Source organism: Lagopus leucura, unplaced genomic scaffold, assembly GCF_019238085.1.
Source record: "Lagopus leucura isolate 7727_CA_CO unplaced genomic scaffold, USGS_WTPT01 Super-Scaffold_100014, whole genome shotgun sequence".
NCBI classification, from domain to species: domain Eukaryota; kingdom Metazoa; phylum Chordata; class Aves; order Galliformes; family Phasianidae; genus Lagopus; species Lagopus leucura.
Window position 1 is genome coordinate 14,759,688 of NW_024962268.1, and position 24,031 is coordinate 14,783,718.

General features: G+C 39.6%; 2 protein-coding genes across 6 annotated transcripts in view; both read left to right on the forward strand.

Moving 5' to 3' along the window:
- The window catches only part of FYB1 (FYN binding protein 1), a 49,290-nt gene extending 43,552 nt beyond the window's left edge, over nucleotides 1-5,738 (forward strand). Inside the window, exons 17-20 of one of the 4 annotated variants that reach the window (XM_042875484.1) lie at nucleotides 2,075-2,108; nucleotides 3,244-3,275; nucleotides 3,384-3,423; nucleotides 3,557-3,798. In XM_042875484.1, the coding sequence (XP_042731418.1) occupies nucleotides 2,075-2,108; nucleotides 3,244-3,275; nucleotides 3,384-3,406 (89 nt within the window). In that variant the 3' untranslated portion in view covers nucleotides 3,407-3,423; nucleotides 3,557-3,798. Of the gene's footprint in view, nucleotides 1-2,074; nucleotides 2,109-3,243; nucleotides 3,276-3,383 lie in introns of all 4 variants that reach the window. The other 3 variants (XM_042875481.1, XM_042875483.1, XM_042875482.1) reach the window with 3 other exon arrangements.
- A 7,943-nt stretch (nucleotides 5,739-13,681) lies between these two features.
- The window catches only part of RICTOR (RPTOR independent companion of MTOR complex 2), an 86,363-nt gene continuing 76,013 nt past the window's right edge, over nucleotides 13,682-24,031 (forward strand). For both annotated transcript variants that reach the window (XM_042875456.1, XM_042875457.1), the window contains exons 1-2: nucleotides 13,682-13,737; nucleotides 13,894-13,941. In XM_042875456.1, coding sequence (XP_042731390.1) covers nucleotides 13,689-13,737; nucleotides 13,894-13,941 — 97 coding nt within the window. In that variant the 5' untranslated portion in view covers nucleotides 13,682-13,688. The remainder of the gene's footprint in view (nucleotides 13,738-13,893; nucleotides 13,942-24,031) is intronic.

Below are 24,031 nucleotides of genomic sequence, written 5' to 3' on the forward strand. Positions count from 1 at the left end.
AAAACAAACAAAAATATCCTCTGTGAAAGCTTCTGTGAAGATTTCTGTCAATTTTCACATTAATTAGTAAAATGTGAGTCCCACTTTATGGAGTTGTGGTTATTTGCTCTAGTTGGAGTATCCTCATATATTAAGAGTAGAGTTTTACCTTTTGAAGCCCACACTGACTGAAAATTAACATTTGGTTTTGTTACTTCTTCTGCTTGGTCTTTAACATACTGAGCCCCTCCACAGCTCCGTGCCTGTACAGTTGAAAAATACACAGGGGACTGAAGCTACACAGCACTAGGTTCTTTGAAATACATCAGATTACATGCAGTTTAACATTTTTAATGGGCAAAAGTTTTAGCAGAACTTATGTAAATATCACATCTTCACTACAGTGAAGATATAAGTACAGGAAGGTTAAGCAACTATTTCTTCTTACACAGTTGTAGTCTAATTTCATATAACTGTTTTTTGGTGTTCTTAGCAAGAAAAATTTGTATCATTTGCTCAAAGGATATCTGAAATGATTATAAGTTTCAGAACCATTCAAAATAAGGAAACTCATAACTTTCTTAATAGTAGAGAACATGCACTGTGGATCAGTGATTAATTTTAAAGTGTTTTTGAACTCATAGAGGCTTTAGTTAACACAGAGGCTTATGTAGAGGTCTATTAAGGTTATTTTTCACTCTATATGTACCCCACAACTGCTAAGTAGTAAATGGAAGCTAAAGCAGATTAGTGTCAAATGAAATATTACTATGTGAAAATAATGCTTTTCAGGAAAACTTCAGCTTTAGCACAAGACAGAAGTTTTTTTCTGAACAATTCAGTGTTTGTACAGTATTAAGGCTATCACAGAAGAAACTGCTTACTTGTACTATTTTGTATAAGATTGGTAATTAAATAGCATATTCTGGGGGAAAAACATTACATATTTGAAATTTATAGCAATATCTAACTATTTTCATGTTGAAACACACAAAGTTGAGTTACATAAGTGTTTCTCTATGGAGAAAAGTTGTGTATAAGAATTAATTATTATTTGCAGTTCTATTTGGGATAGTAGTCCTGCCAGAAAAGTAGCCGATCTTGTAACAGGGATTTTGTAGAGGGAAATTTCGCTTAGAAAAAAAGTAGGTAATGATTCTTTATCTGGACATTCCTGTATGCTCTTGGAATAAAAAAGAAAGATACTTTTATGTATCAAAGAATTTCATGTGAAGGAGGAAATCATCTCTTTAAGTAAGACAGTAAGATCTGAAGATTCATATAGACTGACTTGCAGGATCACTACCAGATGTAGCAGCAGAAAACTGATACTTTCGTACCATGCGATGATGCAGCAGCAAGAATGCAAAGGAACTAAAGCTAATACATTTATTCTAAAACCAGTTAATATGGTACTGTATGGATTACTAAAAAAGCACAATTTTAGTGTGACTACTTAAGCATCCTAAGGAATAAAATGGGTGAACTTTTACCATGATTTCAAATGAAACAAAATATTTTTTTCCTTTGAAACTATTCTAATTTTTTACAAACATACTAATACTTACCTATAAATACATAATTAAAGTTACAGCTTTCTCTTTGCTTTTACATGTTATAGCAATTGACAAGTATTTCAGTTGATGTCTTTTACCAAAGATGGTGAATAACATTTTTCCAAGAGGTTAAATTCATGAAAGAAGAATTTGTGCAGTTTTATCAGATTTCAGTGTAACGCAATAATAAATTAAATTACTACTGAATAGCTTTTGTAAGGTATTTTCAGATTTTTACACAAAAACTTTTTATCAATTTGATACAGTTAAAACATTTTTAACAGCCACAGTTAATAATTATTATCTGGTGCATATATCTTAAAGGACATTTTTGTCCCTATAGGAGATCCATGTTACAGAAAACAAGTAGATAAGAGTAATTAAGCAATTAAAACTAAGATGAGTACTGTACACTGTTATACACCGTAAGTCTTCCTGTCTGAAATGATTAGGAGAAAATGGCATTTCACAAGTGATAGAAAGAGATCAAATATCATGACTAAATTTAACTTAAATACGTGTGTATTTCAATTTTATAGATGGCTATGTTCTGAGAAGCAATTTAGTTGAGAAGTAAGTACAGAATCATCTTTTTGAAGCATTTATTTTAATGCTGTTCTTTGTTCGGAACTGTTTGTTAAATAAATGTGAAATCTGATTATTTCAATATGTCATCCCAGTGCTATAAATCGAGATACTTCTATGGAGTTTTGATTTCTCAAGAACTAATCACATACATCTAAGCTGGAAATTATCCAAGACCTCATTCTTCGTTGCTTACCCACAGATTCTGGCTTGAACCACGAAGAACAGCATAAATAAAGTATTATCAGGACTATAATCTATTATTAAAACCAACATTTATGTGATTAAATATGCTGATGCCAATTCCAAATGTTTAACTAAAGAGGACCAATTATTCATAAGGCTTATTTTTATTTCAGTCTTATTGGGATTGAGCAGATTTGGCTCCGTGTTTCTGAGAATAATTTTGTGGTTCTAATCCAAAATCTTTGTCAGACAGAGCCTCTCCATTTCCTTCAATGTGCTTTGTGTTAGATCTCTAAATATTAAATCAGATGTCAATTTTAGAAGTCAGGCCTGCAAACACTTATACATGGGCTTAGCTTACATATATAAATAGCCTTATTGGCTTCCAGGCAACTGTTCAAGTGTCTGAGTGACATATTTTGAAAATTCCTTCTCAGAGAACAATTATCATATATAGAACTTATGCAAATTCCTTATCCAAAAATCTGGTCTTCCAAGATCATTACAACATATCCAAATGTGAACAGAAACAAATAAGCATTTCAGGTCTATAATGATTTTTTTTTAATTATCTTTCCCAATTTTGATTTAAAAAAACACCTCATTTAGTCTTTCATTCTTAATGGAAATGTTAGTATGCATTTGTTGGAATAGCTATTTTAAAACCTAGTTTAAAAAATCTTTTAACGATGCATGCATTTTACTTTAGAAAGAAATACAGCTTTGCCCTCTGCTGAAGCTCTTCTGTCTTTACCTTCTTGCTCAGTGCTGTTTTTTTACAATAAAGGCAGCACTTTCCTAAGCAGCAAATGAACTGTATGTACGTATGTACAGTGCATCTGAACCACAGTGCTACAGCATTTCATACCTGTAGTCAGAGAGTAATATCTATATTTCCATTTGAAATACATTATTCTTCTCTTTTTCTAACTTTCAGTGATGGAGAAATTTATGATGACATTGGCGAAGGTATGTTGAACATTTCAATCATTACAATAATATATTAAATTACAATTAATTTTATCCTTCAGTCAAAGTGCTAAATGCCAATCTTCGTGCATTCTATTTCCATTGCAGATTGCATCTATGATAATGACTAACGCAGAATTCTGTGAGAGTAAGAGCTTCATTGAAGACCAAAATCTATGCTGGACTTCTACTTGCCAAGCAAGAGAAGTCATTAAAGATGATTACAATTTAATTGCTTAAGCTCTTTAAATGTACAATATTTGGTTTGCATTTTTTTTCAGGCTTTTATTCTCAGTTACTTTGTGAGATATTTGTACTGCCATTTATGAGAGCAATTCAAATATGGGGCATATGAACTGAAACTAAAGTTGACATCTTCCACTTCCCTTCTGTGGTGTTAACAATCCATGTAAAAACAATTCTTCAATTAGCTGTGCCCAAAGAGGCCAGTTCAGGTCTACGAAGGATACAAAGGACAACAAACCCTGTGAACAAGTTTTACTCTAGCTCCACTTTAATGAACTCCAGCGACTGCCACTCTGGGTATGACAGCATCCTGTAAAGATGCTTCCTTTGGGGATAACATCCTGTTGTGAAAACGGGAAATCAAAAGTGGGCATCAGACTATGTACTGCTCACCTGTTTTTCCAACTGTAAATGTGTTAGCTACACTGACATGTACAGCCATGTACCTTCGTTGTTAAAATTTCTTTTTCTGTGTTGTGCTAGTGATAGATTACCAATTTCTAAAATTATCTTTATTTTGTAAGTACTTTTTGGCTGCCATAACATTAATAGTAAAACATTAATTATGTTATGTTACATACCACACTGAGATATAAACCATAAAACAGTCTCCTTTATAGTAGCGTTTCTTTGAATATCTTCAGAATGCTTAGGTCAAGATTTAATTTCTTTGTAGTTTAAACATATATTGCTGTCACTATAATATTTTAGGCATTAAAATGGACCTACACACTTATAAATTGGTTGGAAATAATTTCTACATTTAAAAAGTATATTTATTGATTCTACCTTTATCTTTTAGGTATTATTTTTTTTTACATAGGTATATAAATCAGATATTTCCACGCTGATCCATTGTAGAAATGGTATTTATTCCTAAAGTGGCCATGGTAACTAGCAGAGCTTTCATATGAATGAGGAGATAGCAAAACAATTCAAAATGGATGTGTGTACCATAATAATGATAATCACTGTGGACTTGCTTATGTATCAGAACTCACTGGAAATCGAAAGAAGTTTACAGTGAACTCCAGTAAAGAGGGTGAGCGAGTACAGAAAATGGAATCTATTTGTACTGCGTGATGCTTTTGCTGTTGTTTTGCAAGATAATAAAAAATTTGTCAGAACTGTTGTGGCTAGATCAGAAAGTCCTTCTTGATAATCAAGTCTCCACTAATTCTCAAGAGCAGAAATGATAATTACCTTCTTCAACACAGTCAATGCAGCAAGCTGGTAAGTTTAGCTTCTAAACATAAAGAAATTTTGGCTCTGTTGAAGTCAGAATTTTGGACTCACTTTCAGTGGAGCTGAGATTTCATCATACACAAGTGCCTTTTACTGATAATTCTAAGTATATTATATCTCCAAATAAGCAGAATGCTATGGTAGCAAACATGACATTAATTGTAGGAATAATATCTGCATTTAAAATCACTGGTAGTACGCAGAAAAGCTATCAGCAATCTCGAATTTCCAGATCTAAATTTATTGTTAAAACCAGAATCCAGCCATGCAAGCACCAATTCTATGTGTGAACATCAGCACCGGTACTCAAATTTAAAACATGATCTTTTAAATTAAATGAAATGAATGTGTCTTAGCTGTTGGTGCTTGATTTATTTTTTATGGGGATTTCTAAAAGGCACGTGCGCTGTGTAGGTAATGTGACAGCAAACTGGAGCAAATTCCAGTTTCAAACTTTAGACATTCAGAAATAACTCGACCACTAGTCAGTTAAAAATAGGATAAAAACTTTCATGCTTTACTTAATTAATTGAAATAAAGAGCTTGTGTTAAATTTCAAAGTATATATGCTCAATCTTATTTTGATTTCAACTCATCGTAGATCTCAATGCATTGCAGTAGGATCAACAAAGGAACTTTCCTTCTGTGCATACTTTATCTTGCATTAAAGAACCTCAGTAATACACAAACCTCTTTTGTTCCCCTGCACAGATGTGAATTTTACTAAGATTTGTTGGTTATGCATTTGAATAACTTTACCATTTTCATAACTTTGATGTGATGTAGGTACTGTTTCCTTGTTGACTCTGTACTGATCTCATGGGGCACTGGATCATTGTACGAAGTAAGATACTTTAAACTAAAAATTTATGCATTCTTTGATATATAGTGTGATTGGCATGGGGTACTGAAGTGTAGTTATAAGGTATCATACACTGAAATCACAATAAATATTTTCATTTTGTTACTTTACCAGTGCCTTTAGCTGGACTCAGTGTATTTCTTTTTTGTTTTGTTTTGTTTTGTTTTTTCTTCTTAATAAATGCATGCTTTCTCCCAAGACATGTGGGCACACCACCTTCTGCCAAGCCAGAACATCAGTAGCTGAAAAGTAACTTCTGGAAATTATCACCGAATAGCAGACAGTAAAAATCTTTACTACTGCTGCAATGGAAGCACAGCTACAATGTGGCATTTGTTTGTCAGCAACTACTATTCAGAATGTGATATGTAAGCAGAACTTACTTACAGAAGACTTCCAGACAGGAAAATCTACTACTTAGTTAGTTTAATAAAGGCTATATTTTAAGGCTTTCTCACCAGTAATTTGTTATATTTTCTAAAATTCATAAAGAAACAAAAGGAAAGCTATTCTCTCTCTAGACAATTTTCCCTCTCCAAACTCTGTTTATAATCCTGGAGTTTTTGGCTATGCCTGCTAAAACATTCAGCACAGAAAACACCAAAATATTGACAAAAAAATAGGCTTCAGCATGAATAACCCAGCTGAGTTAAATAGCACTGCTTTCCATCCAGTTGGACCTCCATGGTGTTCTGGTAAACAAGCTAAGCAAAACAAAAAGCAGGAGAGTTTTTTCCTCTGATTCAGCAGCTTTAGAGCATTTTCCCTGCTTTTACTGCAGGCTTTTCCCTGGGCTGCAGGAATGCCACTGATCTCCTGTGCATTCCTGCCTAAGAGGTTTATATTTTCGATCCTCATAATTGCAGATCCCCTGTCTACTCCTCCCTCGGTGGTAACAAAGCCCTCCTCTATGTGTGATCCTCTTACATAATCCACCTTAGCAGCAAAGATTGGTGCTTTGGCGAGGGAAAGGAAATGCAGTGTAGGAGGCTAAATGCAGCAGGTTAAGGATGAAACACCACATTGCTCTACAGCTGAAATAGGTGTGTGTGTGCATCACTGTGTATGTATTTTGCGGCAAATAAGTCAATTTCTGAGAAGAATGATGAATCCATAAAAGGAGACATCTGACCACCAACCACAGATATTTCTACAAGGAAAAAGCTTCCACACACAGCCTCACTGCAGAGTGAAGCATCCGAACTCAAGGAAACATGAGTTTGCATTTGCACGTCCTCAGTCCTGCCCACTTGTGTGCAGTCAATAGTTGCTGAATGGCTTGGGAGATTTTTCCACAGGATCCCTGCCTCATTTAGTGCAGTTCTGGATGAGACCTAACAGAAAAGGCAGTTACTCAGCTCTGCAAATCTTCCCTGGCTTCTGTTGCACCAGAAGTATTGTGTCCCATGCCATCCATCACAAGGAGATCTCAGATTTCCATGAATAGGAATGGAGTTATCTTGTGAAACAGAAAAATATTTTGTTCTCATTTCAGTGTATGAAAGGAAGGCACAAAGGACAATTTGTGGCACATATCCATTAGTTCCAGGCATAAAAGCAAATTACTAAAGCTAAATTAATGATATTCTTAGTGTTTTTTTTTTTTTCCTTATATTAGCAGTCTCAATACATTCTGCTTTTTGCTTCTTCCAGTGGTTAAAAGTAAAGAGGAGAGAGAAATCACTTTATGTTTGAAAAGTGTGAACATCCATAATATATTGTCACGGAGTTGACCAGATCAATCTATGTCCGTAACAGGGGCGACAGGCCTCTGCCCTCCCCCCCACCCCAGTCCCACAAAAATGGGAAGGAAGGAAGGGAGGAAAAGAGCAGTGGCAACAATCTATGGAGGAAAACTTATTTTACTATAATATTGGAATACAAGATAACACAATATATACAATTTAATTGAAATTGAGATTAATAAATCAGACAAGATGAGAGAGAGAGAGAGTTCCCAGGGCCGAGTCAAACCTGAAAAGCTTGGAACGGCCAGGAAAGCACCCTCCAGCACCCACTGCCAGGCAGCAAGAGAGCGCCCCCCCCACCCGGAAGGGCCAGATCCCGTGACTGCTGTAATGTACAGGGATAGGTACCTGGGATTGGGGCAGTGACACTTTAATGCCCTGTACACTACATGATGTTTTGATGTGGAATACTGAAACCCAAAATAAAAACAAACAAACAAACAAACAAAAAACATAGAACCATGACATATATATTTTAAATACAAGTACACAGTCGTAAAAAGGGCAGATTGGGGATACCATTGAAATTTGATTTAAATCATAGCTTAGATGATATATAGTGAAATGTCTATTCATTTTCCACCAAAATTGGTGTGGACACCGAGTTTGCTGTCATGGTCTGCGTCATCCCTACAGCTATGGCCAGAACTACACCGAAGTGTTCGTGGTCTGGGGAGACACTGGGCTGAGATACTCAGACTTGTTCTGGGAGAATTAACTTATTTCTCCGCAGTCGCTCAACAAGCATGGCAGCCTAGCCCTCTATCCCTACTGCCAAGGAACCAGATGGTAGTCCAGCCAAAGGGTCTATCCCTAGCACCTCCCAGCACCACAATGAGCAGGAATCCTCTCCCCACTGCTCAGCATGGCCGCAGCATCACTGACTTCCACCTGTGCAGCATGATGGTCCCAGGTCCCCTCCTTTGCCAGGTAGAGCAAAACAGCAAGGAGCTCACATGGCTTTTATTCTCTGTGCTTAGACTACCAGCTCCTGAATATGTGTAGAATTTGTTGAATTATCACCATTTGCCTCCCTTTAAACCATTTGGAAAGAATGGATTAAGCTGTTATTAAATGTATGAAGTTTCATGCTCGAGGGTTTTTATATCACGGACGTTGTTGAAAAGAACACAGGAAACTATTTTCATTGCTAATGCATTTAGAAATATCACTTAATCTTAGTATTTTCACTGTTAGGCACCAGGAAAGTATGCAAAATGTCAACACGTACATGAATGAAATGTGAATTAAGTGGATACCAGTGGTCTCAGGAAACACTACCATTCGTTTTACTTCAGCAGTATTGCCAAATCCTGCAGCTCAAGCATCGTGAGACAGACGAAGAAAACAAAAAAAGAAAAAAGTACCAGCTTTTTTCCCTCCCTTGTAATTCTCTTTTTGGCCTGATTCCTGATTTCCAAGTCCTTAGCAGGAAAAGCCACCTGCTCCCTTGTTGGCACGTGTGGGCTTTGGGTGGGAAATGCACACGGAGTGCCAGCACAGGGCACTGGGCCCCGATCTCTCCTTGCTCTGCCTGAGGCATGCCATGCCCCCAGCCCAGCTCTCTGTCCTGCTATCCAGCTCCCTCAGGTAAGCCAAGGACCCAAAGACACGCTGGGTCTGGGTGTCACTGCCCTTTTCTCTCTGTGAGACATGATCAACATGCTTCCACTTACTTTCACAATCACTTTCTATTCCCTACAGTTATTCCTCTTTTCCTCGATCCTCTGACCATGGCATTGTGTCCCTCGTTTCCCTGTTTCCCTGTTCTTTTCCCTTTTCATTTAATTGAGCTCGTCCCCTATTTCTGCTTTCCTGCCCCTGGCATTTGAATTTTTGTCTCATTTTTAGAGGTTGTTCAGTGTAAATGCCCATTTTTGGAACGAGATGCCCAAATCCATGCTTGATACCAGCAGAGGTTCTCTGCTGTGCCAACAGCTGAGAAGAATTCAATGATTCTTGTGTTTGTGACCTATGCTGTTTTTGCCATAGCGTTTCAAATTAGATCAAACAGTATTTGAGGAGGCTTTTTTCAGTAATTGAGATGCTGCATGTAAGTAAATCAAATTACTTAGAGCTTGAATAAAAATTAATAAATTGACCTATTGAAAATAAATTCAAATGTTTCCAGCAGGGGGGTTGGACATTGATGATTTTTATGGCCCCTTCCAACCAAAGTCATTCTATGATTCTATGCTATGATTTCCTAATGGAAAGCAAGCCGTACAATAGTACAGAACTTTTTGCCCAAGGATCAATTTAAAATAAAACAATAATGAAAACTTAAAGAAAAAAAATACTTTGCTGCTATAGATATTTTGAGTCAAGTGGTGATAAATTATGCATATGTATAGCTTCAGCCCTGTAACTGGGATTTATTTGGACTGAAACCTTCGACAGCTGTGTTTTTTTTTCCTCAGGTTTAATTAATATGCTAGCCATACACAGACTGAGCACCTGTTGCTTTTCACAGCTTCAACAGCATTATGCAGCACAGAATGCTGTGAAAAATCTGACATGAATGAGTGCTTAAATGAGAGTTTGCACTAATTAACCACCCAGTTAGCAGCTTGCCCAGGAAGACCTGTTGCATCAATTGACATGCTGTTACTCTGCAGCTGGTTATTGTTGCTTTACTATGCCACTTATTGGTGCTCTTGCATAATCTTCTGCTATGTGCTCCATGTTAGGTTAATTCCTTCCATTACTGGATAATGAAGAAATGCTAACATTTTACCCAGCTGCAATCAATTCAGATTTTATCTTTCTTTTTTTCTTTTTTCTTTTTTCTTTTTTTTTTTAACTTCTATTTGGATTTAAGGTTACTGTGTTCATGAAATAACTTAGATCAAAATCAGAGCGACTCCAGAAGAACACGTTAATTATTCTTCTTTAGCCAAATCATATTGCTGCTGCAAACTGTTTTATTGTTAGTTATAATTATAATTAATTGGCTGAAGCGGAAACCTTTGGCTCAGGACAGCTGCAGAGTCCTGAAGACCCCTGCCCCTTCCTGTACCCAAATTCAGCCAGGGTTTCAACAGAACTTTCCCATATTCACATTTTCTTAAATCCTCTAAGAATCCAGGCTTGTTAGGCAGGATCCAGGGCACAGAGACACTCCAAGACGACAGCTGATTTAGACCTTTTTCTATCCCATTTGACAACAAAACTGCTTTCAAAATACTTCATTCGAAGGATGGTGGTTTCCCTATGCTTTCCATTTCACCAACAGTTTTTCATGACAGTAGGAAATAGAGCTGAGGTCTCATCCTTTCTGAAGTATTTGGGTAGACTTCATGAGAAGAAAAAGTCAGAGCAAAGAGAATAATTGCAAAGTCCTTACTAACAGTATAGAGATAGCAAAAGAAGCAATGATTTTTCTTAAACTTCTTGTCTCATTCACTATGTTTTCTTCTCTTCCTCCTCAGCCCATTGTCATTCAGGATTTTACATCTATCTAAAATTAATTTCACGATACTGAAAATTAAGGAGGGTTATTAGTAACATACCTAGGAGAGATAAAGTGCAACAAATCCAAATTGTTGTAGCTCACTTGAGTTCAGAAAGCTATCATCTTATCTGTGTGGCTTGACGTATGTTTTTCTGTTTTTTTTTCTTCCTTATACATGACTATGAAAAGTAGGCTGCAGCTGGGATAAACTGCACATTTCCACTCACTTCCACAGTGTTTCAGCAATTTCAGCCACCTAAGGCTCTGCCCTCAGCTTGTCCCTTGTACCAGCATTTCTTTGACTCCAAACAAATGGAAAAACTTCTCCTGTATCTTCACACTAGGTTTTAAATCCCGAAGATGTATAGTTCAGGTAGCAACATTCTCTATAGCATATTGCAGAACCTTAGTGGATGTACAAATACTGTCACTACCATAATCTTATATTTGAGGAGACAAAAATTACAATCTTCTCATTAGAAAATGATGGAACAAAGGCGTTTCTTCATAAGCCTCTGGCATGTAGAGGAGGAAATCAAAGTAAAATCAAAGGAGCTTTATTCCCCACGTGGCGATTAAAACATTTTTTTCTCTGCTTAATTATGGGCAGCTAAAGACAAAATTAATAATTTAAATAAACTGCCTTACGTAGATAAATCTGTGACACAGAGAAGTCACTGGACAGCTGAAGACATTTGTCACCTTCGTATTCCACCCCCATCCCACCAAATCAACAAAATAACAGTTCTGTGTTGCTTTGTTTTGTTTGGCCCAATGTTCGCTCTCCTTAGTAGTTTATAAATATGTGTCAAAAACTTTAGCAAGGAATCTAAAACAATTTTAAATTATTTTTTTTTCTTGTGATCCTTTCCCCACATTTAATAAAAGAAAGAACAGAAAGAAAATCTCCAGATCAAGATCTCAAAATACCCTCTGGTAGGGTGAGGAGTCCTCATACAGTTGTAACCATGACATTTTAAGGGCACGCTTCCTTCCACAGCACGCTTTTTTATTTTCTTCTTGTGTAGAGCTCTTTAAATGGTAGTTAAGGCCAGCGCATCCTTGCTACTTTGCATTTTATACATACCCACATATATATTTATACTTACATATATTTTTTCAGTTGTGGAAAATATTAATTACACTCCAATCTATCTCTCAGGTAGCCTTGTGTATTCCCGCTCATAAGTGATTTAGGGACATTATCTTGCCTGTCAGAGACAACCTGTAATTTATCTGCATAACTCTATTTAATTGAGAAAACATGGGGAAGAAAGAAGAGAAAAAATAACAAACAAGGAGTTCAGAAATATTTTGATTATTAAACAGTGTCTCCTTTCTGCAGGAACAAAATGTTAGAAGAGTCAGCTGGACTTTAAATATCACTCCAAGTCTTGCTGTCCATGCTGGAAAGTGCTCTTTCATAAAGCAGTGTGTTTGTCTGACTGTGTAGCTACTAGGGAAGAATTAAGTGCTGCGTGTCACCAGCACTTCACATGACTATAGATTCAAGTCCAACTCAGAAGCTTAAGACCAAGCCAACGGTCCATGGTGCTTAAAAGCTGGTGTGAAATTAATGAGACCCAGCATCACCTCTAGTAAACAGAATGCAGTATTACTACCAGAAGCAGCGGTTAATTTAGCATTTTCAGGAAGTCAAGAGCTCCCTGGACATGAAATTTCAAAGGGAACCTCTGAGGCATATTGATGAAACCATTAAAGCAATCTGTATATTTTGGTCTTGTGTTAAGCATGAGTGAGATTTTATTATTTCTACCTTTAAATTTTGAGAACTGGAATCCATCAAGACATTAGTCTCTTGTTTAATAAGCAAAAATTGAAATAGGAAATTGTTGAAAATGGCTTTTTAGACTAAATAAAGCTGACATAATCCTATTAAAACAAGGTTCTCATATGTATATCCTGAGCTGCAACGCTAGAAACTTGAATGGAATGCCACAATCCCTCTCTGCTCTGGCTTTAGGGACAGCTACTTTTAGCCACCTAAATCACTGTTAATGTTTAGAACACCAATTTTTAGGGCGGTGACGTAGGATCTGAACTGAAAGACGACCCATGACAAGGAGGGAAAGCCAAAGCATTGAAACAGCAGCTGGAGCTGGTGAATCTATGCCCGTAGGGCCAATCCTGCATGTCAGTGTGGTCACTACTTTCACATCTTGTGAATCCTGGTGAGGGCCGTGCCTGGACTGCAGCTTCCCAGAGCCAGGGCAGGGAGCAAGTCGCGCATGTGGATGGGCTTCTGCCTAGAAAGGACAAACGGGTGTGTAGGCAAATCTGTCGGGTCTGCGTAGGGCCTTCCTTCAGCAAAAGCATTTCACACACACACACACACACACACACACTGATTTTATTAACAGATCTCGAGGAAATAAACAGATCCACGCTTGAGACCGCAGGGACCCACTGCGACTGAAACAGAGCAAGGAAGGGATATTTTCCTTTTTGTTCTTCACTGATGCGCACACCCGCTGCGCGCACTGCCACTCGTAATCCCCCGAGCCACCACCGCAACACGGGGCAAGTGCAGTTCTAAGGAAAGAAAAAGCGAGCATGAAAATCTAAAAAAAAAAAAAACAAAAAAAAAAACAACCCAGAAACCCCGTCTCCTGCGCCCGGCCCACCCCGCGAGGCTGGCGCTGACGGCGCGGGCTCTCTGGCTACCTCCCTCCCCTCAGCCGCCCCCGCGCCGCTCCCGCCGGCAGCGCGACGGGAAGGTGAGTGGGGGGCCGGCATGGGGCGGGGCGGAGGCGCCGTACGCGGCCGTGGCGGCTCCGCGGGGTTTTTCTCGCGAGAGCGGGCGAGGTTTCCGGTGTTGTGACTGCGGGGCCGTAAACATGGCGGTGAGCCTCCGCGCCCGCTCGCTGAGGCACCTCCGCATTCGAGGTAAGCTGCCCGGCCGGGCCGCGCCGCCCGGTTTCCGGCGCCCCGCCGCCCCTCTCACCCGCCCTCCTCCCCCCCGCCGCTTCCTTCTGTCTTCCCTCGTCTTTTTTCTCGCCGCCCGCCTAACGCTCTCTCCGCTTACTGTCCCCGTCCCCGCAGGTCGCAACGACAGCGGCGAGGAGAACGTCCCCCTCGATCTCAGCCGAGGTACGGCCCGGGGGCGCTGGGGAGCTGGTCGCCGCCCGTTCTCTGGCCGCGTCCCGCCGAGGGGAAGCGGCCTGCAGCTCGGAGCCGACCGCGGGGCCTTGCTGCCGCACGGAGGGGCTCGGGGAGCGGGGCGGGGAGAGCGGTGCGCGGCGGCGGGAGCTGCCGGTGGGCCTTGGGGAGCGGGATCGGCCGCGGGCGGAAGCCTGTGCGCGGACCCGTACCCTGAGGAGGCGGTGGGGCAGACCCGGGGGCGCCGCCGCGGCCGCGAATGGAGACGCGGCGCAGCCTGGGGCCGGGCGGGCGCCCTGAGGGAACCCCACTGCTGCTCCCGCGGCCGCACGCGTGGCTTTGCTGCGGCTGAGTTAGCCGCTCGGAGGACCCCGCTGCGGTGATCGGGACGTTCGTCTGCCGCTTGTGTGCCGACATGCCTTGCTACCCGCTGCTCTCGGAAGTACGTGGGGGACGAGAGGAAGGAAACAACAATAACGTGCTACACATTAACTAGTTCCCGCTTAGACAAATAACAGCTTGTTCTGTACCTGAATGCATTGTCTTGCTGCATGCTGGGCTCTTCCAAGAAGCAGGATAAATGCAGGAAACAAACTGCCTTCAGCAGCAGCAAACCTCCTGTGGATAGAAGATTTGCACCTGAGGCATGGGATAAAGTAGGAGCTTTATTGCTCGGTGCCGAGGCAGCTGCTCTCATGAATAGGTCCATTTTGCAAGGAGCTAGACAAGGAAGTAACATAATCGATGAGATGAAAGAGGGCTGTGAAATTTTGATATACCTAGACTTCAGCAAAGTCTGACACTGTCTCCCACCGTATTCTCCTGCAAAGCTGGCAGCCCACGGCTTGGACAAGTACACTCTGTTGGGTAAAGAACTGGCTGCGTGGCCAGGCCCAGTGTGGTGGTGAATGGAGTTAAATCCAGCTGGTGATCAGTTACAAGTGGTGTTCCCTAGGGGTCAGTAGTGAGGCCTGTCCTGTTCAATATCTTTATTGATGACCTGAATGAGGGCATTGATTGCACCCTCAGGAAGTTTGCAGATGACACCAAGCTAGGAGGAAGGTGTTGACATGACTCAGGGTAGGATGACCCTACAGAGGGATCTGGACAGTCTGGGTTGCTGGGCTGAGGCCAACGGGATGAAGTTCAACAAAATCAATTGCTAGATCCTGCAGTTCAGTCATAACAACCCTAGACAATGCTACAGAGTTGAGACACAGTGGCAGAAATAGTGCAGGGGGGAAAAGGACTTGAGGGCATTGATTGATGCTCAGCTGAACGTGAGCTAGATAGCCAAGAAGGCCAGCAACATCCTGACTTGTATCACAAATAGTGTAACCTGCAGGAGCAAGGAGGTGGTTGTCCCCATTACTCAGCTCTGCTGAGTCCCCGTCTTGAGTACTGTGTTCAGTTTTGGACCCCTCAGTACAAGAAAGACATCAAGGCCCTGGGTCGGCTTCATCACAGGAAGGTCATACTTGACCGATCTGGTGGCCTTCTATGATGGAGTGATGGCATCGGTGGATAAGGGAAAGGCGACCAATGTCATTTACCTAGACTAGAGCAAGGCCTTTGACATGGTCCCCACCACATCCTCATCTCCAAATTGGAGGGATGTGGATTTGATGGGTGGACCACTCAATGGATAAGAAACTGGTTGAAAGGCCGCAGACAGAGGGTGGTCATCAATGGCTCTATGTCCAGGTGGGGGCTGGTAACGAGTGGTGTCCCCCAGGGGTCTGTCTTGGGACCGGTGCTCTTCAGCATCTTTATCAATGACATCGATGACGGAATTGAGTGCACCCTCAGCAAGTTTGTGGTGACACCAAGCTGAGTGGTGCGTTTGACACGGTGGAAGGAAGGGATGCCATTCAGAGGGACCTCGACAGGCTAGAAAGGTGGGCCTGGGTGAACCTGATGAGGTTCAACACAGCAGTGTGCAAAGTTTTGCACTTGAGCTGGAGGAATCCCAGGCATCTGTACAGGCTGGAAAGAGCAGTCCTTGAGAGCAGCCCTGTGGAGAAGGACCTGGGGGTCCTGATGGATGAAAAACTTAATATGAGCCAACAGTGTGCTCTTGCGGCTCGGAGGGCAAATGGTATCCTGGGCTCCATCAGAAGAGGGGTGGCCAGCAGGGACAGGGAGGTGATTGTCCCCCTCTACTCTGCTCTTATGAGGCCCCATCTGGAATACGCGTCCAGGTTTGGAGCCCGCAGTACAAAAAAGACATGGAGCTGTTGGAGAGGGTCCAGAGGAGGGCTATGAAGATGATCAGGGGGCTGGAGCACCTCTCCTATGAAGACAGGTTGAGGGAGCTGGGCTCGTTCAGCCTGGAGGAAAGAAGGCTGTGGGGTGACCTCATTGCAGCCTTTCAGTACCTAAAGGGAGCCTACAGAGGGGAGGGGAATCAACTCTTTGAAAGGGTTGATATGTGTAGGACGAGGGGAAATGGTTTTAAGTTGAGGGAGGGGAGATTTAGGTCAGACATCAGGAGGAAATTCTTTACCCAGAGAGTGGTGAGGTGCTGGAACAGGCTGCCCAGAGAGGCTGTGGATGCCCCGTCCTTGGAGGTGCTCAAGGCCAGGTTGGATGGGGCCCTGGGCAGCCTGGTTTAGCATTAAACGTGGAGGTTGGTGGCCCTTCTTGTGGCAGGGAGGTTGGAGATTCATGATCCTTGAGATCCCTTTCAACCCTGGCCATTGTGTGATTCTGTGATCTGTGATTCTGTCGTGTCTAGAGAAAGGCACCAAAGATGGTGAAGGCTCTGGAGCACAAGTTTTGGGAGGAGCAGCTGAGGGTTTGTTTGGTGTAGAGAAGAAGATGCTCAGGGGAGACTTTATTGCTCTATAACTACCTGAAAAGAAGTTTGTGGTGAGGTGGGGGTTGGCCTCTTCTAGGTAACAGTGAAAGGATTAGAGGGAGTGGCCTTAAGTTGCACAAGGGGAGATGCAGATTAGATGTTAGGAAAAACTTCTCTGAAAGAGTGGCAGGGGCTGGAAAGGGCTGTCCAGGAAGGCAGTTGAGTCACCATCTTTGGAAGCATTCAGGAAACTTTTAGATGTGGTACTGAGGGACGTGGTTTAGTGGGCAGTATTGGTGGTAGGTGGACAGTTGGACTGGATAACCTTGGAGGTCTTTTCCAACCTTAATGATTCAGTGTGATTCCGTGTAAAGAAAGTATGAATACTGGCAGTATCTATAATAATTTTGGCTTGGAGTTAACCATATCAACAGTTTCACCTCTAATTCTGTTCTTTTTTTTTTTTTAAGCTGATGTTTATTTTTAAAATTTTATTCTTAAGTGGTTTTGTGTTTTACCTTGGACTGAAAGGTGTCTGTGCCTGTATGTATCTTATTTAGAAGTACATTTAGTTCTCTGGAAAAGTTCTGAGTTCTTTTCAGTTTAAAGGAGCAGGGTCTTGTGTTCTACCTCCTCATCATGGCATGGATACAATTGTTTTAGTGTCTTTAACATTAAAGCCAGTGTAGCTTCATCAACAGAATGTGGGATGAAGGCCTAAACTGTCCAAACACATGACACAGCTGTTACTGTAAGTAGCGTTATCTGTTTGTGAAATTTACGGAATCAGGATTTTAATGAATGTGTTTGGTAACCTTTTTACATTGTGTAACACTGAGTTGTTCTGATGTGTATTGTTCTTCTGCAAAATTTAAATGCTGGAGTGGTAACTTTTAGATCTGTTGGAGATCTTTTACTCAATTCAAAAGGCATCTGTAGTAAGGGTTTTTTTTTTTTTTTCTTCCATGAGGTATTTTAAGCCACCTGTAGATCCAGTGAGACTCTTACTGGTAACAGGTAACCCTTACCAAAAGTAAAGGATTTGGTTGGTTTAGACAAAAACACTGGTCAGTAATGATATAGAGAATTTTGAATATAAAGCTAAAATACAAATGAAAATGTCTCAGTGATCAGCTAATTAAGCTAGATGGTAGTCTGATTGCCTCGCTGAACACACGGTGCATGTTCTTTTTCCTACTGTTAGAATAGTTATATAAGCAATTAGTTTAAATATTTTAAATTCTCATACTTCTGTATAGTTATACTGTTTAGATTGACTCTGTTGATGCCGATGGCATAGTTTTGCCACATGGCTCACATTTTTAGTAACTTAAAATAATATTCTATTGTTCTTTGTTTCCCCAGCTAACTTTGTGTAACCTGGAGTATCTGAGTTGGGTGAAGTAGAAAATTGCCACCAACAAGGCATCAACCATATATTTTAGCTACAGTGATCTCCTTGTTATTATGTGAATTCCAATTGGTGTTGCCTTGTGTTAAGCAGATTCTCATGTAAGCCACATCTTTTTTCCTCTCTACAAGTCAGACCTTTAGTAGTTCGTAGCTGTGGACGGTGTAGGGGGCCAGTGCTGATGTGAAGTATTTCAGAACTAAGAATAGATGAAGGGAGAGTGCTAGCCCTGCTTGTGCTGCTTTGGGTTCTGCTTCTTTCTATCTCTTAGTGCAGAGAACTCCAAGAATACCTTGCTGCATGCAGAGTTGATCTGTCTTTTCCTTATCTGTCTGTTCCTGTCTGCTGCTGTTGCTTGGGGGTTACCAGTGTTTCCCAGAACGCACCATGTAGTTTTCTTGTTATGTTATTTTTATCATGCCTAGTGTAGTGAATTTCACTCCTTGGAACTTCTTAGCATTCTTCATTTTCAAAAATGGTACTGTAATGTTTATGAAAGGTGTTTTGTATTGCGGTGCATTGTGTGTTTGAGCTGTTAAACATAGTGGTGTAGAGTTTGCAATTTGTTGTTTGTTTTTTGAAAGTTTTCTGTTGCTCAGGTCAGGCTATTCTTTTAAGACAGTTCCAATGAATCTTATGTGGTGACAATGGTTTTCTTAACCCCTTTTCTCCCTATAAAATCAATTTTCTGAAAACATGGTCAGGTCTGGAAAAATAATCCCTAGCACAAATAAGGTTGGGCAATGTACTGGTACAGTAAAGATAAAAATGTGAAGATATAGGTTAAACTGGTTGTGTTTGACTATTTAAGGATATATATTGACTCATCTTTTGATTATAAAATTAAATTATTAATTGGGATTCATTGTATACTCAACTTTTGGCCTTGTGTTATATTACCTTCTCAGAATAGAAGAGGAAAAGGAGGACAGATTCACCAGTAGCGCAACTCCCATTGCAGTCATCTGGAAGGAATTAGCGATGGGATGAGGCAGACTGGTTTAATTAGACTCCTGAAATCAAACTCCTAACTACTTAAGGCCAGAGAGGACAATTGGAATTATTGACCAGGTTATCGCATTCAGTAGGAATTCTTGCTTTGAGTCTGTCTGTGGATGTGTCTGTAACTGTGCTGCAAGCATTTCATACTGTTAGCATAACTCATCTTAGTTCCTAACTGTTTTGCAGGGGTTCCTAGCTGAACCTGTGAGCTCCTATACCTCCCAGAGCTCTAGACATTCTGCAAGACTTGTGTAATATTTCTTGCTTTGCTCCTGTCTGTTACAGAATTTACTTACAAACAGATTTTGAAAATTGGTTACTGCTTCAATATTGCCTTATGCTGCTGTGACCCACACCCCTGCCTATTAGCTATTAGCTGCTGTATGGGCTCTGGCAGTCTGAATGAGAACTATTCTTTATAGTGCCTTATCTGTAGGCAGCGTCCTTTTTATGTGCTTTGTTCAAGAGAGCCCCATATTTGTGTGTGTTCCTGTAGTTCTGAGCCTGCAGTGTCTATCAGGAGCTTTCCAGAGGTCGTTTGTTCCCTGCTGTGTTTGCGAGATAGAAGGGTGCAGATAGAACTGCTGAGGACGGATGAGCCAAGTTCATGACTCAGTTTCCTTCTTTTCAAGGGTAACAGTCTTCACTTTTTGATGTTGTGCTTTTTATTAAATGAAATGCACCTTCTTGATCTTCAATTTATAATCGGTAAATATGCATTACAAGATGCTGCTTGATTTAGCAGCTTTTTTGGTACTAATTTGCTTTTGTGTTGAGTCTTAGTTACAGTGAGAGACAAGTATGAATAAAGTAGCTGAGAATTGGCTTTTTTTCTCCTTGAGAGTTAATTAATTGGCATGTTGCTATCTGAAAAAATATTGTTTTCCTTTTTTCCCTCCCTTCTCCATCATTTCAATCGAACACACGGGAATTCTGTTAGACCACAAAATTTGACATTGCCTTTCTCACTGTGCTTATGTCACTTTAAATTGTGTTATATCTGATTCCATGTGCCCACATGGCAAATTATAATGCACTGAATGCAGGACAAAAGTCTCAGGAGGCTATTTGCATTTTGCTGTCCACAAAAATGTTGGGGGGTTCAAGGATTATTTGAAAGGTAGTTAAAGAAGGCTGAGTTTTGTTTCCAGATTCAGCTTGAGACTTGGTGACCACTTCATTTCCAATTTGCTTCATCAGTAAAAAGGGAAGCAGGGAGGAATGCTGCCCACCTGCCTAATATTGAGAGCTTAAGTTGTGGGGGAGGGTGTGTGTGTGTGTGTATGTGTTGAGAGGGGGAATGATTTTGGAGTCCTTACAAGAAGGCAGTAAGGAAGACGTGGAGATGCTGGTTGGTGTATGCTTTCTTGATGGCTCAGAGGCAGTCTTCTGCTTTAATGGCAAGACTGTTAACAGAGGAACTGCCCGTTCTTCTCTGCATACTGTTGTGATACATGATCTGGCTTGAGGATATGGAAAAGCAGAGCTCCTCTGCTTCTAAAAACATGATTTTAAAAATACCCAAATAAAATGTATGAGCAGCTTTTGCCCTTACTTCGCAGTCTGCCTTCATTGGTTGGGTTACAGTAATAGGATGGTTGTATTAGCAAATCACACAGAGCAAGCTGGTTTTTGCTTCCTTCTTTGAGAATCTGTAACAGAGCTGTAATAGTAGCAAGAAGGTATTTAGCAACAGCTTTTTGCAGCTCAAGGATGCGGGGAGTCAATCTAGGAAGCAGTTGAAGGGTTATCTTATGTGCCTGGCTGTCTGAACAATTCTCAACCTCATTGTTTTTGAATATAGGTGCTTTAATTTTTTTAAAGCAGTTTAGACTTCAAGACGGGAACTAATTGCTAATGGCAGCCTGATAGCTTTTTAGACAACATGTAACCTTTTGGTAGATTTTAAAAGCAGGGGAATTAGGGGGACTCAGCATACGCACTCCAAAATTAAGACATGCGCTTAACTATCTACACATGTCTTTGAGTTGCCGTTGTTTTGGAATTTGTATAGCGTAGTAGCCTGGTTAGATTAATAACACTTGCATATTTTTGGCTGTACTTTCTAAAATATTATTGCTTTCACAGTGGTAAGATTTTTCATAACTACTGAAGTAGTGTGTGCTTTTACAGTATTTTCACTTTCATTTCTTGAAAACAGGATCTACATCTTTGAGGGGGAAAAAGTCATGAAAAGGCAATTCTAAAAACTTGATTTGCATCCATACTTAGTATTAAGGTATCTGCAGGAGCTCAGCATTCCACTGTCTTTGAATATCTGTGCTCATGTTTCTTGAAAAGTTTTAGCATCACAAAATTTGTTTGTTTTTTATGGGTGGGTTTTATGTTTTTACTGTAGTGGTTCAAATTGGTCTACAAATCTCAGCACTTTATTTCTGAAGGGCAGAAATTATAATTGCCATTCTAATATCTTGTGATTTCATTTTGTATTTGACAAAAGCGATTGTTTTGATATTTATACTAGTATAAGTAAGTTCTTAGGTATGTAAGCAATGCTGTGTTTTCACAACAGTATAGTCTGCTTTTTATGGCCTTTTTTGGTTGTCTGGTTAGAGTCTTACAAACTTCTGAAGTACCAAAATCTCTAGTCTGTTACCTTCTTGACAAGAGTGTTTTATTATTTGTCATAAATACTTTTCTGCCTTTTTTATCGTTAGCTTCCTTCCTTGTTTTAGACTAACACAATGCTTAGTTTCTGCTTTTTTTTTTTTTTTTTTGTCAGAGCCTATTCAGGGCAGGTGCTATGTAAAGAAATGCACAGCCTTCATCATAATTACAGTGAATAAGGAAGCTATGTCAACAGTAGCCTTCCCAGGAAGAAATACATCAGACTTTTGTCCTATCTTGTAATCTTTAAGCAGTTTACCAATTAGCTAGCAAAGTTGAAAGTTTTTTCTTATCAACTTAGAGAAGATGCTCAATATCAACATTATAAGTGAGAAGAAGCAACTTATATTAAAAAATGGCTATTTACAAACTGGTTAGATCCCATACAGATCCCAGCATTGCAGTAAGGAGTTGATGATGAAATAGTAGCTGAACAGTTTTGGGAATCTGCTGAAAAATTGGTTATGCATTTTATCTTTCAGATTGAATTGTACTGCTGCCTGTGTCATATAATTTTTGAAATTACATGTTACCTACCCAAAAGACAGGCTAGTTTTCTTAGAACTAAGATATAAACATGCAGCACTAGGCTTTGAAAACTACATAATAGATTACATAAAATAAGAGGTTTGGTTTTCACTGGAAGTGTTTTTTTACTGCATGCAAGTAGGCAGATGCTTGTTCCACAACAAAGGTGATTGCAGACTGAGCAGCTCAGGGATGGTCCCTTTCAATGCAGAAGGGAAAATGCCACAGCTGTATACAAGCGCTGGCCAGTAGCTGACAAGCTGCTTTGACTGGAACACTTGGAACTTTCATAATAAAATGTTTTGATTTATTGTAGCTTAGAAATCTCTGCAGTTAGTATCTTCATTTAGAAGCAATGTTGTTTCATTTGTTAACCATCTGCTTTGGTGATGGAAAACTTGTGTAAATGGATCAGAAGAAAGAGGTAGCAAAACTTCAGAACATGGTTAGTATAGAAAGTATTCACCAACTCCTTGCAGCTGTTGAAGAGGAGGAATGCTGGTAAAGAGGAATAAGTGATAAAATGGCTTAAAATAAAGAAAGGAAAATCCTATTTACAGTTGTATTTTTGTAGTTGTCTGACTGAATTATTATATCTCTGTAGGACTCATGTTCTTACATTTTTGTTGTATTATTCAGTGGTGTACCAAGGTGCATCTAAATAGTTGCTTGAATATGTATGAGTACGTATTATGACCAAGTCCACATTCTGGCTGAATAGCAATATTCTTGGAATCCAAATTAATTGGTAATTTAGACTGAGTGATGGAGACTTTATGGAAATTTCCTGAAAGATGAGCTTTTGTGCTACTTGTTATTTTGGCTGCATGTGATCTTTTAGGCAAGAAGGTGTTTTCCAGCAGTTCAGCAATCTTTTTCTTCTTTTTCTTCTTTTTATTTATTGTAGAAATTAAATATATTTAATTGTGTGAGACATAAACTGAAAACAAAGATTCTGAATTCCATTTCAGTTGGAGAAATGTGAAGTTAAGAAAATCTTAGGCTGCTTATTAGTGATAATATGAATAACCTGGTGGGTCAATAAGAGGATGTCAAAATGGTGAGAATGGGATGAGACACTCTACCCACATTTGAAATGGATATAGATAGTTAGTACTTTTTTGGTCAAAGTGAAAGAGGTACATCTTAATTTCCCAGTTTATGTGGAATATAATGTTTGTGGAATATAATGTTTGTGAAATGAGCAGCAACTGTTGATGTAACACTATAGAACATGAGTAAGAAATTAGTTGTTTGCAGGTATAAGGTATTTAAAACAAAACAATGTGACCTTGATTACTATAAATACACAAATATAATATACAATATTAATATACAAATATACAAATAATATATATATATAATATATATACAAATAATATATATATACAAATAATATATATATATTATATAATATATAAATATACAAATATAAATATACAAATACTCTGAAAGAGTAACAAAGAATAGCTTTATTAATTTTTTCAAATAAAAATATATGGTAATTGGTATGGAGATTTGATGATTATTTTCTTTTTAGCTGCATTAAACTGTGGCTTCCTCGTTGAAGTTTATAGGGATTATAATGAAAGTATATATCGCTTTAAAAATTGAAAGTTTCTTCATACAAAAAGAAGATATCAGGAACAGCTATTACCTGAAAATTACTGCTGAAAAAAAAAAAAAAAAAAAAAAAAAAAAAAAAAAAAAAA